We start from the raw sequence: 21,709 nt of genomic DNA, 5'->3' as shown, positions 1-21,709 counted from the left end.
ACATTTCAGAAGGGCACACTGTCAGAAATAAGGCCACCACACAGTGGAGGGGGAGAAGCCTGCCCTGAGAGACCTTCACTGCTTTCGTGCATCTGCACCACCTGTTGGGCCGTCCTCCAGAGGCCCTGGCTGGGTGTTCCCTGTGGGCGAGGCTCTACTGTGGGCTGGGGCCAGCAGGCTGTAGGCGCAGCCTTCTGTCTCTGGAGGCCTCTCCTGTTCCTTCCTCTCTTTGAAGGGCCGCTTTGTACCTGCCAGGGCCTGCGGTGCCTTGTTTGTGATCACAGGGCATGTGCATGCATGCCAGGCTCCCTGGGCTTAGCCCTTGTCATCTGCCTGGCTTCACTGGGCACCCGGGAAGATGGAGGAGATGGGTGCTGGGTGCAGCCTCAGAATGGGGATGCCCACAGGCAGGAGCCCGCGACTCTGCCTGGAATGTGGACTAGGCTTTGGACCCCGAGTCAGTGACTCTGAATGTGGTGCAGCCTTGGTGGTGAGCACTCCATCACCCTGAGGAGGAGAGGCGGCCTTCCAGCTCCCACCTGTGGGGACGGCTTGTGGCTGCAGGCTTCTCTTCTCTCCCCCCTCCTGATACTTGGTCTCTCTGGAAGGTGAGGCCAGGCAGGAGGGAATAAGCACCCTCGGCGTGGAACCCTGAGGGGCTTTCAGGGCCTCCCAGTGGCTCCTGTTGGCTGAGCTGGTTCAGAGGTGCCACCCCATGCTGCCACTGCTCCAGCTGTGGGCTGTGGTGAAGATGGGAGTGGGGGTGGTGGCCCGGCTGTGCTGCCACCCAGGTGGGGTGGAGCCATCCACACCCGGCCAAGGAGCAGCAGTGTGGCCAGCCCCAGTCTCAGGGTGGAGGCTGTGGCCTTGGCGTCCCCTTTGGTGTGGGAAGCTGAGTGCTGGCTCTCACCTGCTGTCAGACTGAGCAGCAGGGATCCATCTCTGGAGACGGCTAAACTCTCCTGACAGACACTGCTCAAAGGTCTTCATTAGATCCACACAGTGGGAGCCACGTCAGTTTCTTATCCCCGTGGTCCTGCCTGGTCCTGGGCCTGGCTGCACCCAGCTCCCCTCCTAGAGCAAGGCGCCTTCTTGGCTGCTGGGCAGAGCCTCACACATGCTGGGCAAGCACCACATCCCTGCCACCCGCTTTAAATCATTTTGAGACTCTCGCTGGGGTTGCTGAGGCAGGCCGAGAACTTGCAATCCTTCTGCCTCAGCCTCCGAGTTGCTGGGATTATAGGCCTGTGCCACCATGCACAGCTAGCTGTTAGCCTCCCCTTCCCAGCTAGTGACGCCAGGTCTCCCACTACTCCTCCTGTTTCCCCACAGTAGAAATGGGGGAGTGCGCCTTCCTCACCCTGGGAAGGAGCAGCTGCTGGAGTGCCCTGCCCGGGAATAGACACTTGCCCCGGGGCCCTTCCCTGGTCCATGCCTAGCGGTCAGGGCTTCATGGAGACCACCTGTCCCAGGGGCTGTCCGTGTGCCTTTCCCTGTGTGGCTGTGGGCTTGAGCCTGCCCTGGGTGGGAGCAGCCTCCTCTGCCTCAGGTGCTCATCTCAGAACAGCATCTGAGGCCTGGGGCTGATGACAGGGTGGCCTGGGGGGCTGGCCGTGCCTGGGCAGGGCTCTGGGGCTCAAGGGACCTGCACTCCTGTGTGGATTGGGCCTCCAGTAGGCCAGTTCTGGCCACCTGCTGAAACCTTTGTGGAGCCAGATTGAGCCCTTGAAGGGCGAGATTAGTAACCGTCTTAATTGGATTTGCCACATGCTGGGTAGCAGCTCCGTGACAGTGGGGGAGAGCGCACGGCATGTGCCATGTTCCCAGCATCAGGTCTGCCCTGTAAGGGGGATGTCAGTAAGTACGGCAGTGCCAGGGCTGGTGACCGTGGGGCCTCTGCTCTGGTGACCGTTGTTTTCTGGGAGCAAATATGAAGCAGCCCTGGCCCATGGTTCCCCCAGCCTATTTCCTGACACCTTCGGCCCCTGTGTGTAGGAGGGAGTGAAGTGGGTCTCAAACCAGAAGCCCCTGAGTTTCCTGTTTCAGGCTATTTAAGCTGAAGTGTGTGGACTGAAGAGAAGGGGTGACCAGGGTGGTCAGCATCACGCAGATAGCCCAGGAGCAGGAGGGGAGCCCTGGCTGGAGGTCCACTCTCATGCTTCCCAATCTGTGTCCTTGGGCCTAGGCTGCAGAGGTCATGACCTCTGGCCTCTTGGCTGTGGTGTTTCGTCCTGCTGGGGCTTGTGGGGCTGACCCCTGGCCGTGGGTGACGCTGATGGGCTCTGTGGTGAGGCTGTGCTTCTGAGGTGAGGTGGCATCCAGAACGTGTGCACAGCTAGCTGCCGAGCTTGACTCTCCCAGGCCTCTGCAGACCCGCCCTGCTTGTTGGGAGTGATCAGGGTGCTCCTGGGAAGCATGAGCACAGAGACTTCCAGGACAGGATCCCCCAGCTGCAGGACACAGCCCTCGAGGGGCTGTTCCTAGAACATCTGGACGTGGGTCCTGAGCTGCTATGCTTTGTCCTTGGGTTGTCCTGCATGGCGGAGGCCTCCCGTGACGGTCGCCAGCAGTTGCACACAGGCAGCTACTTCACGGGGAACTGCCGGGCTGCATCTCAGCCGGGTGAGTGCACGCTGCACACACAGCCCCAGTCTAATGCCAATCAGGAGTGTGGGCCCTGCTCCACGCGTGCCAGGGACAGTGCCGAGGCTGCAGGGGTCACAGGAAGACTGGGCATTGATGGCCAGTGGCTGATCCACAGAGCGGCAGCCCCCACAGATACGTGCATCTAATGGTCTGTGTGTCCCAGCCCCACTCCCGAGCTTGACGATGGGACTTGGCAGACCCTGAGGCTAGCTGGGATCCCAGCTTGGACTCGGTGTTCAGAGGGTCTTCTCCCGTGGCTGCAGTGGCCCCTTCTCTGTTGAAACACAGACTGCGGAACCCTCCTCCACTGGGTCCTCTGCAGAAGAGCCGGCACACAGGTACCTGTCCACTGAGGGTTCACTCGACACCCAGTTCCTGGTGCTGTGGGAGCAGCCAGGCTAAGCCCTGGCTGCTTGGCCCTTATGGGGAGCATATCACCTCAACTTGGTCCCCCAAGCCCTGTCTCCACTTCCGTGCATGCTAGGGCCTTTGCAGCAGCCCACCTGGCCACCCCACCCGTGGCCTCTGAGCTTGGAGCTCCAGTGTATGAGGACCTCGAGGGCCTGCTGGTTGGGGTTCTGTGGACCATGACCAGCTTAGGTGGCTGGGGATTCTCGGGTGAGAGCAGAGCTGACCACAGAGCAGGGGAGCTGTGGCCCTTCCTCCCCTCTCTCCCCTCAGCCCCTGGTGTCCAAGGTACTACTTTCACACCACAGTGACATCTTTGGACTTGTTTTGTTTCAGTTGGTAGCAGTGCTGTCACCACGGCAACACAGCCATCAATATTCTGTTGTTACTCTCTTCCCGCCACGTTCTGCTCTGGCCTTTGGGTACATGGGACAGCAGCCCCAGTTTCCCCAAAGGAACGCTGGAGGCTCCAGGGCAGTGGAGAGGAGGGCGTCGTTGCCACAAGAGTGGTGGTCCTTAGCCCCTCTCCCCTCCTGTGGCTCTGGGGGCAGACTCCCTGGCTGTCAGACTGCCTGACGGGCGCTTGTATTCGTGCCTCCTGCAGGTGGTGCTCATGAGCTCTGGAGGCACCTCTCCTCTCAGGAAGGCCGCGGAGCTGTGCGTGCTCACAGCCAAGTGTGGCAGCGGACCCCTTAGGAGCTCATAGCCTAGCCTGTCTGCCCCTGGCAGAGAGCGTGACAGCTCTGGTACTTCCTGAAATGACAGGAATAACTTGAACAAGTGTCCTGGCTTCCTCTACGGTTTCTTGGGTTAAGTGGGTTTCAGGACTTCTGCCCTCTGGTTGGCCTTCCTGCCGCTGGTCTTTTAGAGCCCCGTTATCCCATGGTGGTCCCTGTGTTCTTGGGAGCCGAGCCCACAGTGCAGAGCAAATTCTGAAATTGCCTCTGTATGAATTGCTGAGCGTGAGGCTCCCCTGGTCTGGGAATCCTGGCCTTCCACAGTGTGCCCAGCCCTGTGGTCAGGCAGCCCAGAGACATGTCACGTTGCCAGGTGGCCCCGCTTCACCACGCGGTCTGCTCCGCTGTCTTCTGGAGCCTGTGCTGCACTGGAGGAAATGCCTCCCTTCTTAAACCTAAGTGAAGTGACTGCTCAGGAAGATTGGGCCCTGCATGGGCCTCAGGGGAAGCCCACTTGGCCTTTGCAGACCAGGACGGGGAGCCGTGCAGTCTGCCCCCTGGCCTGCATGGGCTGAGCGCAGCCTGAGGCTCCCTCCCCGCCCCACCACCTTCAGTCTCCAGGTCCCACTCCCTTGCCGCTTCCTGTCATCTGCGTGTTATAAGAACAGTGATTATTCTAAAATGCCTCCTGGGAAGGCCAGGTGTGAGGGGACACTTAGATGAGAGACCAGGGATCTTGGCACCTGGAAGAAAGTGAGCGTCTTGGTGTGCTGGAGGTTGGGTGTCCACCCCGGCCCGGTGTCCTCTATAGAAGACTCCATGTTGGGGACGTGGGTGTGCACTGTGGATTCGAAGAGGGTGTGTCGTGGCAGTGTTCCTGAGGGTCAGGACAGTGACGGGGTAACATAACAAGAGACCCTTGGTCTTGGGACACGGGCTGAGGTGCTGGGAGGGGTGATGCCTCAGTGTCTGCTACCGAGTCCCAGTTGTCTCAGAAGAGGTGTGTGCGTGTGCCCAGGTGTGCACTAGAGCAGAGCTTAAGCGGAACGGCCAGCCTTGGCCTCCAGGCCGTGGCGAGGTGAGCTGCCTTGCTGTGCTGCTCTTGCGGTGCTCACAGAGGTGGGCTGGGCCAGAACACAGCCTGTCTTCTACGCCCCAGCAAAGCAGGCTGCAGAGCCAGGCTCTGCCCTCTCCGTCCTGGGCGCCCGGGTGTGGCTGCAGGTCCCCGCTCTGCCCCTGGGGAGTCCTGGGAGACTTCCTGGTGCTTGCTGAGTTCAAGTGGGAGGTGAGGCGAAGGCGCTGTCTCTGCTCAGCCTCCAGCCTTGGTGGCCTCCCAGTGTCCTCAGGCCACCAGACATCCCTGAAGTGCCTGAGCTGGGTCCGGTCCCCTGATGACAGCCATCGGTCACCTCAGGGGGGCGGCTGTGCCCTTTTCCAGAAGCTCTATAAGCCGAGCGTGAGCATCTGCCCGTGTGACTGGCCCGTCACCACAGCACCTGGTCTCCCTGGGGTCCTCACCTTGCCCAGGGTTTCGTGAGAGGCCGCCTGCTCTGGTCACTCAAGATCCTTTCCTGGGAGCTCAGTCTTTGTCCCCCGGCTGTCCCCCTGGTGTGGCCCTCTCCCACCTGTTCCTCCTGTATCTTAACCTTGCTCTTTAAGTGCAGGCACCTCACCACGCTTTCTCTGTGTCCACATGTCCTCTGGTGCCAGCCCCTTCCTCTCCGTGTTGTGCTCACTAGTGACCAGATGGTGGCAGGTGCTGGCTCTGAAGCATCTCTGCTTCCTCCATTTGGTGTGTTCAGTCCCCCAGGTGAACTTGTCTTGGCTGGTCTTGGGCACTCTGCAGGGCCACCTGGGCACCTGCACCTGTCTTGTCACTGCAGTTCTTGCCAGGGTCTGTGTATATCTTTGAGGTCATTTGGGACTTTTTTCCCCTGGTCAGCAAGAATGAAAATGAGAAAGAGAGGTAGAAGTGACTGAGCCTTGGTGATGCCTCTTGCTCAGGATCCCAAGGTCCAGCAGAAGCCACCTGCTGCTGCGGCAGTGGCCAGCCAGGACTGAGGCTCCATTGAGGTGGTGAGAACAGCCAGGCCCACCTACCTGCTGGGATGGACCTGAGTCACCATCCCTGCTGGGGAGGCAGGGCCTCCTTGGAGACTCGGGAGACACTCCTGTGAGCATCAGCACTTACCATGTTCTTGCTTTGTCTTCCCAGCAGACTAGGACCAGCTGGGGCAGGCACAGGGACGGGCTCTCAGGGGGAGCTGGTAGGCAGATGCCTAGAAGGGCCCCGATTGAGGCTCCTGCTCCATCAGAGTAGGCCCCCTAAGCATTCTGAGGCTCTGGCCTCCCACATGGTTTCCGGAGCTGGCTGCACCCCAGTCTGCCCACTTGCCTTGGCTGTGGTTGCTGGAGGACTCTTTGCCTGTAAGGAGAGGAGAGCGCCTGAATCAGAAAGGCTGACTGCAGGCGGTGCAGAACTGACTGCTATGGCTGCGCTGTGTGTAGTCGCCCCAAGGAGCAAGCAGCCGAGTGCCAGCAGTAGATGCCTAGGTGACAGGTGCGGGTTCTCCGTCCAGTGCAGCGGTGGTCAGCAGGGGAGGGAGGAGGTTCTGCCCATTGCCGCAACATGCATGGGTGGGTGCTCACTGTGCTTAGTGAAAGAAACCAGGGACTGACGGCCACGTGTTGCACGATGCCATTTTGGGTAGAAGGTCTGGAGCAGGGGGCGGGGGCTGGGGCTCAGTGGTAGTGCACTTACGTGGCATGTGTGGAGCACTGGGTTCGATTCTCAGCACCTCATATACATAAATAAAATAAAGGTCTTCAACAACTAAAAAAATATTTTTACAAAGAAAGGGAAAAAAAAAGTCCAGAACAGTCCAGTCCTGGATGGGGGTGGGGCTGTGTGGGTCCCATTGGCCTGATGTGATTGCAGAGGAGCTGGGACTCAGTGCGGGGGAAACACTTGCTCCACCAGGTGACCAGGCACCTGCAGGGGCCATGCCTGGGTGCTGGACCCACAGCTTTGTCCAGCCTCTCCCAGCTCTGGTGTGGTCTCCTTGCTGGTTCCTAGGATGCTAAGCCTCCTAGTCAGATGGTATGAGAAGTGAGGGCAGTGGTGAGGTTCCTGTGTAGCTGCACAAAGCACAGCTGGCCAGGACCAGCGAACGTTCCCCACAGGTCCCGTGGTCTGGAGGAAACTCGGGATGTGTGGCTGTTCTGCACATGTATACGGTGCACACCTGTGTGTGCTGCTGCATGGGGTGTGATGGCTCTGCTGGCTTGCACCTGGCAGTCCCACCCCTGCCTCTTCTCCTGTGAGGAGGGACATTTCCTTGAGGACTGAATTTCACTCTCAAGCGCAAGATATGAGGCCATGTTCAAGGTCACTAACAACATCAGAAACCTTTAAAAATTAGAACTGGTGGGGTCAAGTGCAGGTGACTGCGTGCTGGCCTGCAGCTGCCTGGCTTGTGTTGGGTTGGTAGAGGCTGGCAGGGAGGGGGTGCCTTGTTTTCTGTGCCTGTGTGCTTTCTGATCATCCCTACTGACTTGCATTACGTGTGCCCCTCTCTTACCTCCCCAATTCCCAGATGCTCAGGGAACAAACCCTCCTCCATCCCCAATCACCCCATCCCTGCCAGAGCCCTGTTGTGCCCCTAGGTTTCTGCCCAGGCCTGGGGCAGCAGAAGGCTGACTCACGCTCTGGGTGTGCTGGGGGCTCCTCCCGCCTCATGCTTTCCCACGCCAGCACCCTGGGGTGGGGCCCCTGCTGCCGGTCATCATCTGCACACCAGTGCTCTGGCAGTCCATCACGTGGTGGCTCTGCACACGGGCTTGCCTGGCCTCCCTTACCACTTGGCCCAGCTGGAGCTCACCTTCCTCTGAACCCACTTGCTCCAGTTTAGGACCCAACTGTGCTATGGCCCCAAACACCAGTTCCCCAAGAGTTTGGTGGTGTCTGCATCACAGGCCAGTTAGGAAGACCAGCAGCCCCCTCCTTCATCCGTGGCAGGGTGGGCCTGGTGAGTAAGTGTTCCCCAAGCCCACCCACAACTGTTCAGCCTCATATCTCTCCAAAGAGCGGTCCCCTCTGTCCTGAAGCCCTTCACTAGCGTGTCTTCTAGACCCGTAAAGGACATGGAGAGTGGCTGAGACCACCTGGTTGTTCATCTGGCAAAGTCACTGCCCCTGGTGAGCAATGTCTCCCTGATGGTCAGGTTGCAGGGCACAGGAGGGAGGGTGCCATCCTCTGCTGATATGGTGTGCTGGTGGCCTGGCTGGGGTCACAGCTGATGGCCACATGGGCACAGTATCCTATGGCTGCAGGTGAAGTCTAGTTTAAAACTCTGGTGTGGCTCCTTTTGCATGCACCAGCTTGCAGCTTGGGTTCTGGGTGTGCTTTATGTGTGCCCACTGCGTGGTGGGGGCCGCAGGGTTGGACTGCTGGCTGCCCTCTGAGCAGGAGGGATCCGGCTGGCAGGGACTCGGGGGCCTACATCTGAGTGTCAGCACAGCCTGGGTGGAATGGTGGCAGCTGTCCTTTGGGTCTCTGACTCCTGTCACTTGGCGGAGATCCTGCAAGAAGCTTTCTGTGACCCTGGCATCATTAGTGCTTTTATTTTTATGTTTTAAAAATATTTTTTAGATGTTGGTGGATCTTTATTTTATTTATTTACATGTGGTGCTGAGAATTGAGGCCAGTACCTCGCACATGCGAGGCAAGTGCTCTACCACTGAGCCACAACCCCAGCCCAGGATTTGCTGTTTTATGACTTTGTTGTCCAAATGTCGAATTGGTGTGGTAGCCTTCCAGAACGTGTGCGTTTCCTGTTTGGTCTTGATGTTAACTTAACAGTTCTGGTGTCTAAAGAATGTGGCGAGAGCCGTGGAGACCACCGCCCAGGGAGACGTCCAGCAGAGTGTGTCCAGTTTGCCTGGAAGCCCTCTGCCCTGTGCTTCGACTCTTACTCGCGGATTCCATGGCCCACTTGAGTGGGAGTGGGGCACGTGACACTCCAAGGGTCAGGGCAGGCCCAGCAAGACCACGGATGTGAGCAGGACCCTGCACAGGATAGACCTCAGGCCCTTGTGTCACCTGGGCCTTGGATAAAGCCACTTTATATGCTGGTGGGACCCTGAGAGCCAGGAGGTGAATCTGAGGCCCACTCCCCCCCACCCCCCGCCTCAGGAACCCCATTAAACAAAACCCGGAGGTCTTGCCCGGGGGCTCCTGGTCTGGGCAGGGGTCGTTCATCCTGGGACTTACAGATGAGGAAAAGCAAAAGAAACCTTGAAGCCGCTGCCCATGGGGCCCCGCTGACGGATCAAGCCCTTGCGACTTCTGAGTGGGGGCCGGGGGTCGTCTGGTCTGTGGCTCTGGGTGTCCTGTGTACCCTGTTCTCAATATGCAGGACAGTGCCCTGGTGGCTGGCAGCAGCCAGGCAGCTCAGAGAAGTGACTGAGTTGTGTGGCCTTGAGTGTGTGCTGGCAGGGCTGCACCCTCTCCCTGGGGCTCTGTGTCCACCACCTCAGACTTACCCACTTGGTTGTCCCAGGGTGTGAGGACCAGGCCCCTTCATGCCAAATTCTGTCCCCCTGTTGTCCTTACCCCCTCCCCTGAGCCCCTGGAGGGCCACAGAGGCTGGCAGGCCTCAGACTCACCTCCTTCCAGGCCCGGGACTGATTGCGGCCATTGGTGGTCACAGCCTTGTCTGGAACACCAAGGCCACAGCAGAGCAGCAGTGCTCTCATCTTGTGGGTGCAGTTCCTGGGGCCTCTGCTGTGCCCTCCTCTGGTACTGGCCCACACAGTAGTATCCAGGGCCCTGTCGTGCCAGGGCTTTGTGGGCTTGGAAGTGCTCTCCAGAGACGGGTTTCTGGCTCTGGGCACACCGTGGCACTGTGTGGGTGTGTGCAGTTGAAGTCGGTGGTCCGCACATGGCTCTCAGGGCTGTCTTGTGTGCCCTCTGACCACAGAGTGGCCCTGCCAGAGATTGTGGGCCAGCTGCAGGGAGCCCCAGCTTTGCAGGCGGGAGCTGACTGGGGTTGAGGCCCAGCTCTGGCCACTGTCCCCCCTGTTGATGTGGAGCCGCATGTTTGGGGCAAGGAGGCCGGCACATCCTGGTTGCAGCTTGTGCCGATGGAAGGTGTATGAAGCACCTGGTCTTCCTCCACTTTGAGTGTCCCTGTGGTCATGGGGCTGAAGCACCCCGTTGCTCGTGGAGACATTGGGCACCCAGAGAAGCTCCTGTGAACCCAGATGAGCTCCTGGAGGGAAGTGACTTCTGGGACTGGCTGTGGTCCTGTGGGGAGTGTCATCCGGTCGGGCTTCCTGAAGGCTTGTCAGAGGACTTGCTCTGGTTTCTGTTGACCTCAGTGGGCTCCCGGGCTCCTTAGTGGCTTCCCTGCCTGCTTGAGTCAAAGAGGAGCCCCTAAGCCTCCTGACCTTGGGGTGCTCCGACATGAGCAAAGTTCTGCTTCAGACAGGGCTCAGGGACAAGACTTACCAGAAAATGACCTGCCCTTCAGGTGGGGACAGGCCCTCTTAAGGGGCACTGGAAGTGGCCGCTCAGTAGATATTTGCCAGTCAATGGCGTGTGGCAGGATCACTTAAGGAAACAGGGCCGTTGGCCTGGCAGCCTTCACACAGGGCTGGCATGGGGCATTGTGGGGTCTCGAGACCAGCCCAGGTGTGTGCTCCCGGCTCAGAGCTAGTTCCTTAGGCACTGTTTGGGGTGGGCGGTGGGTTCTGCCAACATCTCACTTGGCTGAACAGGAGGAAGTCTTCTGAAGCCATCCTGGGGGCCCTGTCCTCTTTGACAGGAGCAGGAGGCAAGTGGGATGGTGCTTGGCAATACTCCCACCGACCCTTCATGGTAAGGGGCAGGCAGCCCAACATCCATTTAACCCTGATGCCTGCCCATCTGGAGGGGGAGTCTGAAACATGCTTCCTGGGCAGGGGTGTGGGCCCGGGTGGGGCCGGGACTGGACATCCAGGTTGGGAATAGCCCGCCACTGCTCGCTCCATGCTGCACAGTTCTCCTGCCTTCCTCTGCCCTCTGCAAGTGGGCCAAGGGGACGTCGGCATCCCTGAAGGGCCACTGCCCTGGAAAGACGTGCGTGGAACCTGGCTGTGGGCCCAGACTGCCTCAGCGTGCCCACTCCTCCAGGGCATGGAGTCCCAGTGCTGAGCTGTGCCACCTGTTTCCTCCTTGTTCTCGGGGTCAGAGAGGGATGTGGCCTGTGCCCAGCACCTGTGCCCACCGTGTTCCCTGAGGAAGGCTTGCCCACTCTGCTGTGTGGCTTGGTGCATCCCTCTGCCTGGCTCCCTCTGGGCAGGTGATGGTCAGTGTCTGAGTGTGAGGTCTGTGCAGAGGCGTGAAGCAGGTCCACATGGCTGTCCCTACTTCTTCTTTTTGCCATGAGCATCTCCTTCAGTGTAGATGTTTGAGGTCACCCCCGAGATGCCAGGCATTCTGTGCATTTGGGATCAGAGTCCCTTGTCTTTCTAGAATTTCATTTCCCCTCAGCAGCCACTCCCCTGCCCCTGCTCCCCCCGCCGAGGCTCTCTGCCTGAGGTCATGGGGCTTCCCTAGGCAAGATGAGAGCTGGCTGGGCAGGACCTCCTTCAGCGCCAAGGCCAGCTTGGCCTGCCAGCATTGGGGCTCCAGGGAGAGGAGCAGCTAATGATTTTGAGTGTCTAACCCTCTTTCTTTCCTGCTGTCCTGCTCTCCCAGGAGATGTCCTCTTCCAGATGGCCGAAGTCCACAGGCAGATCCAGAACCAGCTGGAAGAGATGGTGAGTCTGGCCTCTAGTGACCGCTCCTGGGTGCGGAAGGCGAGTGCAGGTGGGCAGGGTGGGCAGGCTCCAGGTGAAGAGCTGGCTACGTGCTTTGGCTGTGTTCCCGTGTGGGACTGTCCCACAGTCCTGTGACCATACTCAAAGGTAGAGATAGGCCCTGGGCTCTGGGCACAGGTCAGATGAGCCATGGTGAGTGGCCTGGGGACAATGTGCATGGGCTAGGCCAGGTCTCACCCCGGGCTGGCCTCAGGAGCCAGGTGGGGTCAGTCAGCGCCAGCCCCTGGGAGGAGCCGTGTGTGCTCTGATGCCAGCCCTGCCAGGACCCAGTGCCTTGTGGTGAAGGCCAGAACGCTGGTTTCCTCTGGACTCCCCTGACTCCCCGTGGGGGGTGCTGGTTGGAAGCTTCTGGCCCGAGGCAAGGGGTCGCCGAGGTCTCGCCCGTTTCCTCTCAGGCCCAGCTGCTGTCTGCTCTCCTCTGGCCCCAGCATGGGTCAGTGGGGGTGTTCGTTTCCCTCTGGGAAAGTGGACCTCTAAAGCTGAGGAGGGCCGGTTTGTTTAGCGTTTGGGACCTCTGTCCAGTGCTCGCTCCAGCAGTTTCCTGGTTCCACGGGCCCAGGCCTCACTGGGTGCCTGTCCAGGGGCTCCCGCACTGCCTTGAGCTGACTGCACGTCTGCTTTCTCTCCCACGTCCAGCTGAAGTCTTTCCACAACGAGCTGCTCACGCAGCTGGAGCAGAAGGTGGAGCTGGACTCCAGGTACCTAAGCGTAAGTACGCCCCGCCAGCCCCACACGTGCTGCTTCCCTCTGCTCTCAGACCTTCTCTGTGTGGAGCTTCTCGGCTCCTCTGAGCCTCCTGTGCAAGAAAGCTCCTCCACCTGAGCACCCCGGGTGCCCCACGCGCAGCCCTGGGATGACCATCACACTGAAGGCACCATGTGCAGCTCCCCCTCTCCACCACTCGGGCACAGCTGAGGACAGGGCTTTGACGCTCTCCCAGAGCTTCACGAGTGCCTCTGGCCTGCTGTTCCTGTCCTTGCCGGTTAGCTGGCTGGGAAGCTGAGGCAAACCTCCCGGCAGGATTTACCCCGTGAGCTGACGCTTTTGCCTGAGGACCAGGGCCCTTCCCAGGTCCGGTTTTTGTCTTTGGGCTGTAGAGACCTGCTGTGGGCAGGTAGGCCGAGGTTGCCTGCTGATGCAGACTGCAGCTGAGCATGGCTCCTGTGCTGCCCCCGGGGCCTGCTAGGCCTGCAGCCCAGGAAGGACCAGGAGGGGAGGGGCCGAGCTGCTGCTGAGCTCTCGAGCTTCTGTTTTCCTTGTGGACCCTCAGGCGGCACTGAAGAAATACCAGACGGAGCAGAGGGGCAAGGGGGACGCCCTGGACAAGTGTCAGGCTGAGTTGAAGAAGCTCCGCAAGAAGAGCCAGGGGAGCAAGAATCCACAGAAATACTCAGATAAGGAGCTGCAGGTAGGACTGCCCCCACCGCCAGGTGCCAGGTCACCAGGCGAGCCCACAGCTCCATGTAGGGCCTCTTCCACAGAGCAGCACCCCACACTTTCAGCAAGAAAGTGATCACCCCGTCTTGGCCAAGGACAGGATGAGTCCCTGGTGGAAGTGGGCAAGGCCTGCTTTGCTCTCCTGGGAGATTTCCCAGCAAGCGCCAGCATCCCCTGGCTGGCAGGATGACCTGCTCACCAGAAGGTTCTTGGCCACAGGAGCAGGAATCCAAATTAAATCCTTCCCTGGTCGCTCTGGATTCTGCCCCAGATTGTCACCCTCGTCAACCAGTCGTGGCAGCATGGCCGGCGGCTCCTGAGAGGCCGCTGCTGTTGCTGTTTCTTTCACCACCCCAACAGAAGCGCAGGTGCTGGGTGCTGCATGGCTGGGTGTCCTGAATGGCACAGAATGTATAGCAGAGCTCCCACGGGTGTCCTGAAACAGTGGGCCAGGAAGCCCACGCCCACCGCAGAGGTCGCCATAGACAGGCAGGGAGGGACGACAAAGCAGGACACCAGTTGTTTGGAGGAGACACCAGGAAAACCCCAGACAACCACGACAGAAGTTTCTGGGAAGGCAAGGGTGTGGCTCTGGGGTGAGTCTCTGATCTGGGGGCTCCTCCCTGCCTGCTGTTCTCAGCACACACCTGCCTAAGTGAGTGTGTGCCCACGTGTGCAGCTGTGGTGTCCACACTGAAGTTGAGCAGGTCTGTGGGCCTGAGCAGCGTGCAGCCTGTGGGGGTCACTTGGCCGGCCTGGGCAGGGAGCTGAGACCGCTAAGGAAGAAGTGCCACAGCAGGAGTGGCAGCTGCCAGTGGCCCCGTCGTGCAGGTTCCTGCTCACGCAAGTGTGCTTTGCAAGGCGGCAGCGACAGTCCCTGCCCCCCTCATGTGGGGTGCATCTCTCTGTGCTCAGAATCTCTATTTTGGTCATTCTTAACGATCCACAGCTGCCTCTAAGGGTGTGTGCAACCTGGGGCTGTCCCAGATTGCTGCCCTGACTACCTCAAAGTCTGCGATCAGGGTCCTCAGAGTGGGAGTGTGGTGAACACCGACACGCACCCTTCAGTACGTGTCTTACGTCCTCTTGGATCTTTGAAGCTGGCCGCCATTTTGCCTTCTGAAGGCCTGACGCATACGGGAGTGTGGTAGCTTCCTCAGTGCAGGGGCAGGCAGTGCAGGTGTGATTGCTGTTGGCCTTCCTGGGCAACCATTCCAGGCGTGAGTGCATGAGAGAGCAAGCCTTCAGCCTGGTGACAGGACACCAAGGCTGTCCAAGGGACGGCTGGCCGCTGGGAGGAGCTCGGGCCTGTGCTCCCCTCTCCTCAAAGCGCTCCGTGTTGCCCTGGTAACAGCCTCACTGAGACACAGTCTTCACACCTCACAGAGCCAACAGTGGGGTGGTTCTGAGCACATCTGCAGAGTTGTGCAACCATCACCACAGGCGGCTCAGGGCATTTCCACCACCTAGGAGGAGTCCCATGCCCTGGCCAGACACAGCAGTGCACTCCGTAATCCCAGTGGCGCAGGAGGCTGAGGCAGGAGGACCACAAGTTCAAGGCCAACCTGGGCAACTTGACCCTGTCTCAAAAAAAAAAGGTGGTAGCTGCCGCTCACTGGTCGCACACACACTCCAAGCCCATCAGCCGTCACCCCACGTCCTGCCTCCTTCCACTGCCCACAGCACCACCTGCCTTGTGGCTAGAGTGCCTTGTTCTGCATGTTCTGACTGATTGGACTTCCGCCCACAAGCCCAGAGGTGGGTTTGCCCCTCCACTGCATCTCACTGGCCTCTCATCTATGCAGCAGTCGAGGCCCTTCCCCGCCCCCCCCCAGTACTGGGGATGGAAACGGGGGGTGCTGTGCCACTGAGCTACATTCCCAGCCGTTTTCATTTTTTTATTTTGAGACAGAGTGTCACTGAGTTGGCGAGCTGGCTTCAAACTTGTGCTCCTCCTGCCTCGGCCTCCCGAGTGCCTGGTATGCGCCATCATGCCCAGAGGCCGTTACTCCTTGCAGACTGTGAGCCTTGGCGCGCCCAGCCTTGGGGAGGTCTGCTCCAGGACCATTCTGGTGCCTCCTTCCCATGTGGGCTGCTTGGGCCCCTCCAGTACCTCAGTGCTGCCTGGGCTCACCTACTGGGGGCTGGGCACAGATGTGACCCGAGGGACACCTAGTCCTGCCTGAGCCCCGTGGCTGAACGTTCTTGGGTGTAAAAGTAGGATCTGTAAAATGGGTGGCTGTACAAACAGGGTGGCTCCAGCTGCCAGCAAGGATGTCCTCGGCACCAGGAGCAGCCTGTGTGACACCAGAACTGAAGCTGCCGTCGTGGGGTCGCCCTGGTGGCTGTACCTACTGTGTCCCCCCCCAGTAAGTGCTCGTGGTGCCTGTCGAGCAGGCCTGGAGAGTGGAGATGTGCTGCTGCTGCTCCAGGCTGTCCGTCCTGACGGGCAGGAGCTGAGTGCTGGGGCATCTCGTAAGGATGGTGACCTCTGGCTGGTGGTGCCCCTGCCCCTGTGGAGAGAGTGGCTTCTGGAGCAGCTGGTAGGGGTGGAGCCCAGTGTGAGGGGCCAAGTGCTGGGTCTGCAGATCACCCAACTCCACCTCTGGCCCAGCGGCCCGCTGGAGGGGCTCTCCCCTGCCTGCCTCAGCCACGCTCGTGAGGGCTTGGCCTCGTGGTACCTCTCCATAGAGATAGATGTCCAGTGCTGACCTTTCCTCCCAGGTGTGAAGCTGCCCCTTTGTCTGTCTGCTCGGTACAGCTGTGTGCCTCCCTGTTTGCCCTGCCACGAGGCTCGTCCCGAGCCACCCCAGCTTCCAAACACGCAGTAGCCCTGTCTACCTGGTACTGCCCTCTCCAAGCGCTGCAGATGGCCCCAGGCTGGCCTGTCTTCAACTGGGCACATCCTCTGGATCCTCTCTGAGCCTCAGTTTCCATGTCTGGGGGGGACGCTCTGGCCTGTGTGTTTCCTCTGAGCAGGGCGGGAAGGGCCTGTGTTGTCCCCACGTACACACACACATCCCCTCCCCCGGCGTCACGTCTCTCCCAGATCTCCCCATCTTCTGCTTCTCAAAAGTTTTCTCTTGCCTCTTTACGGAAAGTAGCCAGGCGTCTGGTTTCTGTGGTCTTCCCTGGATGGCTGAGGCTCTCCAGGACGGGATGGGTCCTGCCTTTCTACAGCACCCAGCACAGCACTGGCACAGGCTGACCACAGAGTTGATGACCTACAAGTCTCAGTTCTTTTCTTTTTATTTTGTGCTGCCGGACGGAACCCCAGGCCCTATGCGTACCAGCTAGGTAGGCGCTCCACTCAGCTGCCCACTCCACCCTGACGTGGGATTTCTAAGGGTGGAAGCAGAGGGGCCTGCTGAGCAGCGTCATCTGACCCCAGTTTTGCAGAAGCCCAAGTGGCCAGGCCAGGGAGCCCTTGGAGTCTGAGTTCGAGAAGGAAGATGGGGGTACTTGGTGTACAGCTCCCCTGTGTCCCTCTGAGCTGGTCAGGGAGCTGCTTGGGGACCTTTGCCCTGGGGCACTCCTGTTGGCTCTCAGTGCCTTTGTAAATCTGGCCAGGGCCTGATTTCTGCTTTAGGGTGACCGCTGGGGGCTGGGTAGGGCCCTGGGGCTTTTCACTGCAGCAGCAGCACCTTCCCCTTCTGAAGGGAGGACACATCCTAGCCCCACCCCCTGTGCAGCCCCCCCTCAGGCTCTGCCCCTCCGCCAGGCCGACCCTGTCCCTCTGGGCTGGCCTTTTACCGCTTTTTGTGGGTCTGAGACCCCCGCAGGTCCTTGTTACCAGGGAGAGGACCTTTCCTTCCATGTGGAAGTACAGCTTTTCAGAGACCTTCTCCCCATGTTTTCCCCTTTGTTAAAGACTCTGAGTGCTTCCCAGCTGCCCACAGGGAGGCCCAGTGGCCAAGGCCTCCACAGGGCCTGCTGGGGCAGTCTCCAGCCAGAGGGCTGTTCCCTGCACCATCCCGGAGACCCTGCCTGGCCCTTGGGGTGCTGCAGCCCTTAGACCTGCTTGCTCTGTGCCAATGGAGCCACCATGTCCGGTGTGCCTGTGGGGTCACCCCTGACATGAACAGTGGTTCTCACCCCGAAGCAGGTTTGGGGAGGCCAAGGTGCACACACCCAGTTGCTGGGGTGGCAGCTGGATGCTGTCCTATTTGGGCCCCTGGGACTACTTCCTAGAGCTAACTAGGAAGGTGGGACAACTGGACCACTGGGAGTGGTGGTGACCCCAGGCCCTGGAGTGACCTGGCCCATCCTGGGCCTGGGGTGTGTATAGCAGATAAGTAGAGGTTTCCACTCAGTTCCCCAGTCACTCCCCCCCCACAGAGGCCCCCTCCTCATGTCCATGAGATGCCCTTTTGTGTCCCCATTATCTCTCAGACTCTGTGTGTCCCTCACCTGGTGGGCCAGACATAAGGGGGCCTAGCCATGGTACAGACTGTGGGCAGCAAGGCAGGGGGAGACTGGTAAGGACATCTGTGTATGAGAGGTCTCGTGGCTGGCACAGGGTCACCCTGGGGTGCTTGAGCAGTGCTGGAGCCTGAGCCTATGCTGGCCATGGTCACTGCTGGTGGAGGTGGAGGTGGAGGCTTAGGAACCAGGCCGCCTGAGTCCTGGCCACCCTGGTCTCGTTAGGTATACCACAGGCTATAGGCCAATGGGAGGAGCAGTGGTAGTGTGTAGTCGGGTATGGTCCTCTGTGTACCCTTGCAGCATGACTGTGTGTCTTGAGAATCGTCTCTGAGGTCACTGGGATGCTTGGAGCCTGGTGCTAGCCGTGACGTCCTTCTGGCCTCTGCAACCTGGGTTCAGGGGCTCCTGAGAGCAGAAACTCACCAGGGAGGTCCTGGGGCTATTTCAGGTTGGGGCTGAGCTCAGGGGCTCATGGGGGTAGCAGCTCTGTGTCTTTGGGGGTACCCACGTGGCAGAGGGCCCCAACAAGTGCTGCTTTCCCAACAGCCTTTCTGCTGCTGGACTCTGCCAGAGCCTTGTACACATGCAACAGTAGCTAGGCCTGTGGTCTTCACTGGACTGTGGGCAGGCCAGGCCCAGAGCGTGGTTGCTGCCCAGGCTGGTGAAGGAACTGGTGAAGTTGCCTGGGGCCTGAAGTTACCCAGTCCCTGCCCAGAGAGGCAGCAAGACCAGGAGCTCAGCAGCCACACTCAGCAGATGCTCGAGACAGCGCGTGCTGGGATTTCCACAAAAAGAGCTCTTTAAATTATAGGTCAGGGAGCAGGAGCCCAGGAGCATTTGGGGCGCTAACTGGGACAGGAGAGTTTTACATAAGAGGAGGGCGTGAGCAAGACACCCACAGCCTGCGGTCACCCTGCCCCACCCCGGGCTTCACTCCCCGGCTACTCCATCACTACCAGGCCAGCCATCCAGGCTGAGGGAGGAGCCTGACCACGTGGAGCATGGGGCACTCTCCTGGGGCATGGTGGACCCCAAAGGGCGAAGGACACTCTGTGTCCAGTAGGTTGGAAGTGACAGAACAGGCCTCAGAGTGAGCCCAGTCTGTGCCTTCTCTTGGGGTGGAGAAGGTGCCTTCTCTTGGGATGGAGAAGGGGTGTGCTTGTGTCCCACCTGCAGATGGATCCAGGGCAGGACGAGAGGGGCCATGACTCAGGCTGGCCATGGGGCTAAGGATCTCCCTGGACACCAGCTGCAGCCCAGGTGGGAGAAGGGAGTGTCTGGTTCTCTTCAGGACTGGTGGCCAGGCTAGTCTGGTGCAGGCAGGGTCCTTCTGGTGGGTAGTGTCAGCTTTGGGGAAGCCCACCATGGGATAGGGCAGGTCACACCTGCACCCATGGTCTCCCCTTCTCCTCCCTGACCGCCTGTAACCCACCCTACCTCTCCAGAGCCCCTTCCTCACCTGGCCAGCCTGTGTCTCCCTCAGGGATGTTACACTGCCCCACTGTTCTCAGAGCCCCTGAGTGCCTCTGGCAGGCTGACAGTCCCCACCTGGCCAGTGTCTCCAGGGCTCCCATTCTGCCTCCCCTTCAGCAGGGTCCCCCTCCCAGCATTTGGGGAGCCTGCACCAGGAGGAGCCAGGCCTCTGGTGCAGGTCCCCCTGCAGAGCTTTCAGGGTCAGATTTCTCCTGAGTATGTTTCTATCCCGTTTGATCCCTCCCCCAGCCTGGCTCTCTTGCAAATGGACCTGAGCACAGGTAGCAGCCGCTGGGTGAGGTGACACCCCCAGCCAGGCCGAGGGCACTGTGGCTGTAGGGAGTCTGCAGTCACGCCGCCTCGCAGTGTGCCCTGGGGTGTGGTGCAGTAGGGCCTGTCCTCCCTCATCCATGGCAGGCTCTGGGCACTGAGGGAAGGGCAGCTAAGACCCCACGTTGGGCCCCCGAGCCACATGGGAGCCTAGGGAGATGGACGAGCCAGAAGCAGGCATGGGGTGGCCTGACCCTGCTTGGAATGACCTGAGGTATCAGCTGGCCTGCAGCTGAGCCCAGGGCGCACAGGCCCTGGGACAGCCCTGCTTGACCCACCCGGTGGGCTTCCTGGGCATCCCAGTCCCTGGAGCTTCTGGTGCTCGTAGGGACCTGCCCCACCCCACCCACTGGGGCCTTCCTGGGCTGAGGTGGAGGATGCTGTTGCGGTAAGGGTACCAGGTTCCCTGCCTAGGCCAGTCTTCACTGTCCCCTCCAAGACAGTGTGGAAAGGGTAGGCAGGTACAGCACTTGCCACTGGCCATGTGAGAGCCAGGGAGTGGTCCCATGTCCAGGGTGGGATGCCTGCCCTAGAGGCTGTTGGGGTGGGGGTCCCTGGGTCCTGGAAAACTGTCCCCTCCCCTGTTTGCCAGGACATGGGAGCTGGTCAGATGACTTGGGCTCCTCCAGGGTCCTCAATTGTGTCCCCTGTACTGGATTTTTGTGCTTTAGGCCCAAACTCCTCCCTGATTGTGGTCTGAGAGAGAGACTTGCTCTATTTAAAGGGGTGTGTAATTAACAAAGCAAAGATGAGATGCGATCTTCTGAGATGGTAGTGGAGGCTGGGCCCGCGGCAAGAGTGATGGGGCAGCCTACTCCACAGCAGGACCGTCTCTGCAGAGCAGTCTGGACAGTCACTCGCTGTGAGGAGGTAGGAGCCACCCTTGTGTGGAGTAAGATCGCCTGTGGCCTGGGGTCCTTGCTGGAGAGAAATAGAGTGTGAGAAACCACAGACCACCCTGATCTCCTGGAGGACTAGGCAGCCAGGGAGGGAGCACTCTGCTTCTCTCAGGGCCGGGCCACGTGCACATTGGAGCCACGCCTCACCTGGCCCTTAGGGACACCTTGGTCTGTGAGCCTCAGGCCTGGCAGTGTGTTGCAGGTGTGGACAGGAGGCCGTGCTCCCTCCTATGGCTCTGGGCGTGTGCGGTGCTGGGCGGGGTGTCTTGGCATTGTGTGTCTGGGACAGCATGGGGGGTGGCGATTGGGACCTGCTGCTCCTGAATATCCCTTGTGGTCTGATAAAGTTCTGGATGCTTCCCCAGGGACATGGGGACCGCAGAGCTTGTGGGCCCCTGAGGTCTGCCAACGGCGCTGTGCTCTCACCTCTTGTGTTCCCGTAACACGTTTGCCTGAGTCGGCTTTCTGTTGCTATAACTGAACACCTGAGGCCAGGTAATTGAAAGAATGGGGATTTGTTTAACTCCCGGTTCTGAAGGCTGGAAAGTCCAAGAGCCCAGCACTGGCACTGGATGAGGCCTTGCTGTGGCGTCAGGTGGAGCCAGTGTGCCAGCTCTCCTCTAACCACTGGTACCATCGTGGGGGTCTTGCCCCCATGGCCTCCTCTAACCCACCTGTCCCAGATGACTCAGAGATTAGATTTCTGGCCCTCAACAATGTTACAGAGTGGAATGGCCAGCCCTTCCACTGCCAGCCTGCACTCAGGAGCACGGCCCCCTGCTCAGCCCTGTCTGTGTGGCCCTGAGCCGTGTGGGCTGAGCTGAGCGCCTGCAGCCCTTGGAGCCGCCTGCCGCGCTGCTGCCTGTGGCCCAGTACTCCAGCATCACACACTGACCTGAGTGCAGGCCCTTTCAGAACAGGGGAGCCCTTGGCGGCAGAGCAGGCCCCCAGTGACTCCACGCTGGAGCCGCTGTGCCCTGGGTGATGCCCGTGAGCTGCAGGAGGCCTTCAGGGGCAGCCCAGGAATTGGAGAAATGGGGTGAGGCCGCCACAGCTTCAGATAAGGTGAACCACAAGGCTTCAGAGTTTTCCAGAATGCCCTTCCCCCGTCTGAGTCACCGCGCGCTCTGCGAGAAGAGGGTGCACATTCCGATCCCTTCTGTCTTCCGGGATTACAGGGCTGCTGTGCCCGGGTGACTAAGTGGGCGCGCACCGTGGTCTTGGTGCTTTCAGCTGGGCGTTTCTGCAGTGCTGTCACCATAGCACCCAGCTCAGCCAGGAGCAGCAGGGAGGGGACTGGGAGACCTGGCCTCTGAGGGACGGGCTCCTGCCATTTTAAGTGGCTGAACCATGAGCACGGCAGGCCCAGGCTGTGTTCTGTTATGTGCACGGTCCAGGAGACGGGCACTCCACACACAGGGCATGGCCTTGGGGCAGAGCAGCTGGGAGCCCCTTGGTGGCCGCTGCCTCCTTCCTCTCCCTGCCCTCCTCAGGAGGCCACACTTCTTCCCTGGCCTAGATTTCCAGGATCTTCCCAGCAAAGTGGTGACC

The 21,709-nt window shown here is 60.0% G+C and overlaps 1 protein-coding gene across 6 annotated transcripts in view; it reads left to right on the top strand.

Annotated features, from left to right (window-relative positions):
- The window catches only part of Baiap2 (BAR/IMD domain containing adaptor protein 2), a 65,423-nt gene that overhangs the window by 25,224 nt on the left and 18,490 nt on the right, over window positions 1-21,709 (top strand). For all 6 annotated transcript variants that reach the window (XR_006855915.2, XR_009228522.1, XR_006855913.2 and 3 more), the window contains exons 4-6: window positions 11,473-11,534; window positions 12,231-12,302; window positions 12,865-13,002. Coding sequence is in view for 3 of the 6 variants with exons in the window: in XM_046463347.2 (XP_046319303.1) it covers window positions 11,473-11,534; window positions 12,231-12,302; window positions 12,865-13,002 (272 nt within the window). In the remaining 3 variants the exon portion in view is untranslated. The remainder of the gene's footprint in view (window positions 1-11,472; window positions 11,535-12,230; window positions 12,303-12,864; window positions 13,003-21,709) is intronic.

Source organism: Marmota monax, unplaced genomic scaffold (assembly GCF_021218885.2).
Source record: "Marmota monax isolate L192 unplaced genomic scaffold, Marmota_monax_Labrador192_F-V1.1 WCK01_AAM20220418_F8-fsc00220, whole genome shotgun sequence".
NCBI classification, from domain to species: Eukaryota; Metazoa; Chordata; class Mammalia; order Rodentia; family Sciuridae; genus Marmota; species Marmota monax.
The sequence above is the reverse complement of the archived record's forward strand: the minus strand, read 5'-3'. Positions and strand labels throughout refer to the sequence as shown.